At 49.7% G+C, this 8,253-nt stretch overlaps 1 protein-coding gene across 1 annotated transcript; it reads left to right on the top strand.

The window, feature by feature from the left end:
- The first annotated feature begins 1,500 nt into the window (after positions 1–1,500).
- Positions 1,501–3,461, top strand: CAVIN3 (caveolae associated protein 3). The gene is made up of 2 exons (XM_082845119.1): positions 1,501–1,917; positions 2,486–3,461. The coding sequence occupies exons 1-2, from the start codon at positions 1,534–1,536 to the stop codon at positions 2,888–2,890; spliced, it is 789 nt and encodes a 262-aa protein (XP_082701245.1). The 5' UTR covers positions 1,501–1,533; the 3' UTR covers positions 2,891–3,461.
- Positions 3,462–8,253: the final 4,792 nt, after the last annotated feature.

The following is an 8,253-nucleotide window of genomic DNA, read 5'->3' as shown; positions in this document are numbered from 1 at the left end:
GACTGACCCACACTTAAGCATCACTCTACCATGGTCTTTTTCAATTATGTTTGAATTGGATTTCCTGTGTTTAAGAACTTTTAAATTGGGTTCTCTGTTCCCTTAGTTTGAAAGTATTTTAACTGGCACATCCTGATGGGCCTCTCTGAGCAAATATAGATCCACTGGAGGAGATGGTGATTCCCATTAGGCCCCCAAGGGGCTGAGGGGGTCAGGCTACATGAACTTGTATTTGTAGAATCTGGTCATTAACTTAGCATCACCAGATTTCTGGCAATAACTGCTCATCCTCTGCTGTACTTCTGTGTAAATCGGACCTCAGGTCTTTTCAGACCCACGTAACTCTCCCCTGAATGACAGTTTCTTCCACAGTCATCAAGTGGCCCTCAGAGATTGGGTGAGGAGAAGCAGAAGGAGAGACTTCATCATGATCAATGCATTGCTTGAATTTCTGTGCCTACCATCAGTTCACCAAGTACTGCTAGAGACAAGGCGTGGGGTTTTCCAAACTGATGACATAATGAATCCATTACCCACATCATTAACTGGATCCTCTATGTTCACTCTCTCCCCCTCCAGGCAGCCATTTTAAATCTTCTTCACTCTCAGCAGATATTCTCACCTATTTCCAAAGAAAATTTAAAAAACATCAGGTGGGAGCCACAACTAGCCTCCAGAAGAACAAAGACATAACAGAACCTACTCTAACACTTTTAAAGGTTTCACAGGAAGAGGTGTCCTGCCTGCCCTCCAAGCTTGGGGTGCAGGACCTAGGCTCTGATGGGCTTAAAGAAAGAGAGGGAAAGAACTAGAAGAAAGGAAAGCAGGGTAATGCTACACAACAGTAGGAACTAGAGAAGCAGGAAATGAGGCCTGTGGCCAAACCCTGGTGGAGACTATTAGGGAAATACCAGAGGATGCCTCCTCACTCCCTCCGCCCCTCCTCTGTCCACACTGCGGGGCCTGCTGGGTCCCAAAGCGAGGCCTCAGGCTTAAACAGTCTTAGGTTGGTAGCGGAATATCCAAGAACCTCCCAGTCTACCGCGCCCAGCGTGGGGCGCAAACGCAACACTTTGAAGCGTGGGAGGCCAGGGCAGGAGGCTGCGGAGGCCCTTTGGTTACCCCTTTGCTTTGCTAACATAGTTTCTCTGCCCACTCGATGCAAACAGCAAAATTTTCCATGGCTCGCCCTCTGCAGTGGGGAGAGTACTTTCCAGAAAGAGGCACACTAGGGAATTGGAGTAGGGGAGGGAACTCACACTCAGAGCCAGAGAGTTTGCCGGGCGGGGTGGGGCGGATCCCGGGCCAACCTGCTTCCCCGCGGGTCTCCGGGGCGGGGCGGCGGAAAGGGGCAGCGCTTCCGAAGGACCCCACCACCAACATCCCGCCTTCCGCTTTCCCTCCCGCTGCCCGGGAAGGCCAACTCCGCCTGCCTGAGTCACGGCCGGAGCTGGGGAGGAGCCGGGGAAGGCGGCCCCAGCCCAGAGCGCAGCCGGCGGCTTCAGGGAGAGCCAGGCAGGGCAGTCGGGGAGCATGGGGGAGAGCGCGCTGGAGCCGGGGCCTGTTCCCGGAGCGCCGGCTAGGGGCCCGGTGCACGCCGTCACGGTGGTGACCCTGCTGGAGAAGCTGGCCACCATGCTGGAGGCGCTGCGCGAGCGGCAGGGGGGCCTGGCTCAGAGGCAGGGCGGCCTGGCGGGCTCCGTGCGTCGCATCCAGAGCCGCCTGGGCGCGCTGAGTCGCAGCCACGACACCACGAGCAACGCGCTGGCGCAGCTGCTGGCCAAGGCTGAGCGCGTGGGCTCGCACGCCGATGCCGCCCAGGAGCGCGCGGTGCGCCGAGCCGCCCAGGTGCAGCGGCTGGAGGCCAACCACGGGCTGCTGGTGGCGCGCGGGAAGCTCCACGTTCTGCTCTTCAAGGTCAGTGACCTCAGGCGTCCCCTGATCGGGGCCTTTCCCGCGGGCCGCCACCTGGGGGCTCCCCCTCCCATCCGCCTACCACACCCACATTCCTGACCCTACCCTCCTCCGGTCTCGTGGAAACCACTTCCAGGCCCTCGCGCGCTTCCCACCACCGAGCCCCAGCCTTCCCTCACACCCCTGAACCCAGCCAATCAAAGCCCGCCCAGGCCACGCCCAGCCACGTCCACAGCAGTTGCTCCAAGTCCCAGCCCATCCCCAGATGAAAAGAACGGTGGCGGAAGTGCATCCCGAGACAGTTCGCCCCCTCCTCCTGTTCTTGCCCCTGCGGCTACCATCCTGTCTCATGTCGCTAACCGGGTTCCACAAACTTCTGCAGTTCCCCTGCCCTAGCTCTCCCCACCTCCCTCCAACCCACGCCCCCCTTTCCCACGCCTGCCTTTTCTTTCCCATCCGGGCTGCGGAGGCTAAGGGTGGGGTGGGTTCCCCTGGTGTCATTGAGGAGGGAGGCTCAGGCTGGTGCGGGATAGGGGGCTGCCAGGGCCAGTGCTGTGTCCATCACTTGCAGGAGGAGGCTGAAATCCCGGCCAAGGCCTTCCAGAAGGCGCCGGAGCCCTTAGGCCCGGCGGACCAGGCCGAACCTGGCCCACAGCAGCCAGAGGGCGAAGGTGGGGAGAGCTCAGACGAGGAGGAGCCCGTGGAGTCCAGGGCGCTGCGGCTGCGGCGCGCCGGGTTGGTGCATAGCTTGCGAAGGGCCTTCTCGGGCCGGAAAGGGCCTGCAGCGCCATCCCCCACGCCTGTTAAGCCTCCTCGCCTTGGGCCTGGCCGGAGCACTGAGGGCCAGCCGGAAGCCCAGCCTGAGTCGGAGTCTAAGCAGGAACCAGAACCTCCGCAGGATACCGAGGAAGATCCCGGGAGACCTAGGGCTGCCGAAGCAGCAGCGGCTGTGCTCCAAATAGAGAGTGCGGCCTAATGGCTGGTGCTGCCTGCCTCCCCCGCGCCGATGCCTAGCCCCGAAATAAATCTTCCTCTGAGAATGCAGCGTTCCCGCCCAAATAAGGAGTGACTCCTGCATCCACAGACCAGCACTGGCCCTCCCTTCCTGGCTTCTTAAGCCCAGCACTCTGTGTCCTTTAAAAGAGCAGCCGCTCACACCTGCTTACACTCACCGTCAATAAAAGTCATGGCACCTAACCCGGACTCCATGTGAAGGGGTGGGGGAAAGGCGATGCAAGGAATAAGACAGACGTTGGCACCTGGAGTGTGGCTTCCATTTCCAACAGATCATTGTGTGATTTCTCCAGTTTGCACTGATCCTGGGCTCTCCCCCAGTGGCACATAGACACATCCTTCTGGCTACGTGCTCCTTCGGCACTTTCCTCCTCGGGACATACAATCATAATTTTTTCCCAACATCTAGTATGGTCCCTTGCTGTAGGTGCTCAATAAATGTCAACTTGTGGTTTTCCCCTTAGTCTCTTCTTCCTCTACCACCTCTTAAAAGTTGGGTTTTCTGAGATTCTGTTCTTAGCCCTCTTCTCATTCTGAGTATTCTTCCATTAACTCCCACTGCTGAGGCTGTCCAATGGGCCACATACCCCCTAGACCACTGTCTTGAGCTGTATTTGAAAAGGAATCCAAACTCCAAATGCATCCAAAAGAAGCAGTGTGTCTTCTACCTTTTAATTAAGTTCAATTCAACAGCTATTTATTGAGCACTTACTATGTATCATTCAAAACTGCTCCTCCTCCTGTGTTTTCTTTACCAGCGAATGGCATCATCATCCATCCAGAAACCTGGGAGTCTTCACTGGCTCCTGCTTTCTCTCCTTCCCCTACCACATGGAAACAGTTATCCTGCTGATAACTCTGGTCTCTTCTCTTTTCTTAATACCCATTGCTGCTGCTCTATTTTAGGCTTCGTCTTTCATCTGACCATTATTTGACCTGCCAATCTGATCACATCACCTTCCTGATCCAGACCCTTCAATAGTTCCCCATCACCTTCAGAAAAAAGTCCAAGTTCTTGAATGTTACCTTCAAGGCCCTTCATGAGCTGGTACCTGCCCATTTTTGTAGCCTCACCTCTTGCCACTTCCCCTCATTCTACTACTGAATCACGATGAGCCGTGTGCTCCCACTCTCATCTCTACTGTCCTACAGAAGGCGGCAAGGTACCCCTGTTTTAGGGCCAGATGCTTCTCTTCCTAGCACCACCTGCACGCTTCAGCGCTAACTGCACTAATGGTGATTGTTTGCCATTACTCTCCCGCCACCACCCCAGCTGCACTAGACTGTGGCTCCTTTGCAGTAGAGACTGTTTTATTCATTTCTGTATTTCCCATGCCTGTTGCACAGTAGGCCCTCGTGAGCATCACAGAAAAAAGGAGAAGTGGGAGGGGGTTGGCTCGGGATAGGAGTGTGGTCATCCACCCATTCATTCGGTCATTGTTGTATAAAAATACTTTGAGTACCTATTGTGTTCCAGGCCCTATAGTATTTCTCGTGAACACCAAGAGGACAATCCCTTCTGAGGCACTCAAGGACCTTAGAGAGTAGGGAGATACAAACATATAATGACTGATGTAAGTGCAGTGATAGTTATACATAGGTTATTTTGAGAGGAAAGGGGAAAGGGACACAACCTAACCTAAAAGGGGAAAGGGACACAACCTAACCTGAAGGAGGAAAGGGAGGGGATGTTCTTGGAAAAGGTAACTAAAGGGATGGGAAACAGGAATGGTGAGGGGCAGTAGAGCTCAGTGGTTAATGATTTGGGTTCGTAGTTCCCTCAGCTATTCAAAGGGATGGTGATAGCCCCTACTGGGCTGATACGAGGATTAAATGATGTTAAGTGCCTAGCACAGTACGTGGAACACAGTTTGTTTCAGGTATATAATCCATTCGTCCACTCATTTGACAAATACTTCCTGAATTCCGAGGGTCTGCCAGGCACTATTTTAAGAGCTGGGAATACAGTGACACACAAGAATGACAAGATCCCAGCCTCCGTGGACTTAAATTCTAGTAAGGGGAAGACAGGCAACAAAGAAGTAAACTTATAAGCCAGATAAAAACAAGTAAATGTATGAACTAGAAGGGCCTTCTGGTTATGGGCTCTGAAGAAAAGAAAACACTAAGGATACAGATAATTACTGGGGAGGATGAGTGCTTTAAATGAGGACGTTGGAGACTTAAAGTGGGACCAGAGTTCAACAGTGACGTTTTAAATAAATTTCTATGGACTCAATTAGAAGAGGCCAAGCCCCTACCTGCTACAGTTGGTAGGAAGTCTGTTTCCAGTCACTTTAGGGCTCTTCCACTTCCTTAGATTGTGCAGTTATACCAGGGGGTTCACACCGTCTCAGTGTCTCTCAGACTGTATATCTCTGCTGCTATTGCTCCTTATAGCCACACGATGTCACTGTTGGGGTACCAGTGTCCTGGTCGGTGCCTCATCCTAAAACCCAGAGGTCGGCCTGTCAAGCTCTGTGCCCTGAACCAGAGGTCTTTCCATGGAGGGTGGCTCTGCAGTAGCTCCATTTCCTCTGGAGAAATTCAGGGCTCCTCCTCCAGGCTTCCAAATCTTAGTGCACAGACCATTCAGCTTCCCAGCAACCACTCATTTCAAGGTTTTGCCATCACTGAGGGGCTGGTCTGAACAGGCTCAGTTCTCTATCCCCAAAGAAGAATAAATCCTTGTTGCATTTCAAATCCTTGGAAATCCAATTTCCCCCTTTCAACCCCCGCACAAAACTGAGAGCTCAAATGCATGTTTCTCACATAAAATAGCTTGATAGATCATTGGGAAGCACACGAAGGCTCAGAGATCCTGGACGCTGACCCCTAGGAATCCAAAGGCTTGGCTAACTTTGATGGGGGTGTTACTTTTTATTCCTTCCTGATGCTTCTACCGCAGCAAATAATAAAAATCAAGTTAAAACAAAAGCGACTTCATTTTTTAATAGCTCTCTTCGTGACATTGCATTCTTCATTGTCGCTGCTATCATCATTATTACTATTACTATAAACTAAAGGGAATGGGGACACTGACACAGAGATCCAACTTGTCATCTAGCATATGTGGCATTTAGGTGGCTGCTTTAACCAGGGGGGAGGCACACTGGTGGATTACCAAAATTCAGAGACTCGTTCTCAGTTTTTAAGGTTAGAAATGCAAATTTATTATGTGTTCTGGCATGATTAGGCTGAAAGGGATTAATCAGCAATGACCTATTCAGAAAACACTGATTAACTTGAGTGCTGAATTCATTAATTTCCCTGAGAAGTCTAACTGGTAAGTGAACTAGAATAATCTAGCTAGCTAGTCAGAACATTTTCCATCCTGCAAGAAAGTCTACATGGGAAACTGAAGTAAGATCTTAAAGTGTAAAGAAACAGAATAGGGCTTCCTTGGTGGCTCAGTGGTTAAGAGTCTGCCTGCCAATGCAGGGGACATGGGTTTGAGCCCTGGTCCGGGAAGATCCCACATGCCATGGAGCAACTAAGCCCGTGCACCACAACTACGAAGCCTGTGCACCACAACTACTGAGTCTGCGCTCTAGAGCCCACGAGCCACAACTACTGAGCCCACGTGCCACAACTACTGAAGCCCGTGGGCCTAGAGCCCGTGCTCTGCAACAAGAGAAGCCACCGCAGTGAGAAGCCCATGCACCACAACGAAGAGTAACCCCCCGCTCACTGCAACTAGAGAAAGCCGTGCACAGCAATGAAGAACCAAAGCAGGAAAAAAAAAAAAAAAAAAAGGAATAGTGAAAACAGGATGAAGATAATGGGCAGGGTTATCCAACCTGCCTGCTTTTTTTCTGCTGTGATATTCCTCCTGCATGGGTAAGACTACATTCCTGGTAGGAAGTGTCTTCCTCTGTTAAGTACTGGAGATCCTTTTGACTTCCCTTTACTGAGAGTTGAATCATATAACTTCTGCATTGAAGAGAACTAGAAAGCCATCGAATCCACCTGCATTTCCAACATTTAAACGTCCTTTACCATTTTACAGCCTATCCTTAGCTGGCTTACATTTGAAAAAGTCCAGTGACAAGGAACTCACTGCCTCTTAGGCAACTCTATTTTTGGACAACTTTAACTGATAGGAAACTTTGTAAGATCACAATATGTCTTTATGGTTTCCCATATGTGGCAGTTGGCCTCACTTCTGCAACATCTGTACACCAAAATTCCTTTATTTTTATGATGTGCGTGTCCTTGGAGTCCAGCTCCAGCAGGGCACACAGGACTGACTTATGTAGGATTTCTCCCACCATCTCTTCCTTAGGCTAGACATCGCTGCTTTTATTCAGTCATTCCTTGTGATATGTTCCTTCCAGTCTTGGCCTTTCTTTGGTGAATTGTTTTAGTTCATTTGTATCCATGTTAAATAGAGATGTGGCAAAGTACATGGAAAAAGCATCTTCTTCACAGCTGAACTTTATTGCTGGTGAATGGGAATTCTCTTTTTTCAGGTCTGTCTGTTAGGAGGATTAAATAAAGTTTTTCATGTATGCATTCATTCACTTGATATTCCTTGTGCTAGGTGATGGGGACGGATGGTGTATGACACAGACAGGAGTGCTGCTCTCATGGAACTTATATTAAACTGGAACTTATATTAAGCTGGGAATTGTAATAAAGTTTTAAATAGGTGTTATAATGAGAGAAATATAAGGTCCTATAAGAGCCCCAGAAATGGGACCTTTTATCCAGTAGGGTGGCAGTAATTACAGAGGAGTCGTTCCCTCTAACCTGATTTCCTCTTTTATTTTTTTTTCTATCCTGTTGTATTATTTCTTATTATGTAAGTTTCTCAAGTGACTTTTTGGAATGACCTGATATATAATAAAAACTAGTCATCTGAGTGTCTGATTGACACACTAAATTGAACACATCTAAAACTGCTCCTCTTCTCAAAAGTCATGATTCTCCTCCGTTAATCACCTTAGAAAGTGTTACAAAGACCTGAATTTCACCACCCGCTGAAATCCCTGCATCCAATGAGTCGCCAAGTCCTGCATATTCTTTCTTAGTAATTCTTGTGAAATTTTCTCTCATAAATAACTAATAAATTTAGGTCCACTAGGAGGATTTGAGAAGAAACCCTACAGTCTGGAAGGCAGAACAGAGAACCGGAGAGAAGTTGAATACTGCACTTTTCTCCTGGGCAAAATGGAGCTAATCATACTACCTACCATGCAGGTTTGTTGTGAATTAAATGGGTGGGTACATGTAAAAGGCTCAGAATTGTGCCAGGCATAAGAGAGCTTAACTTTCACTGTTGTGTTGTTATGGTCACTTGATCCCTAAATTCAGTCAATCCCG

The sequence above is a fragment of the Leucopleurus acutus genome (genome assembly GCF_964270905.1).
Source record: "Leucopleurus acutus genome assembly, chromosome: 8".
Classification (NCBI taxonomy): domain Eukaryota; kingdom Metazoa; phylum Chordata; class Mammalia; order Artiodactyla; family Delphinidae; genus Leucopleurus; species Leucopleurus acutus.
Note: the sequence above shows the minus strand (reverse complement) of the source record. Positions and strands in the feature narration are given on the sequence as shown.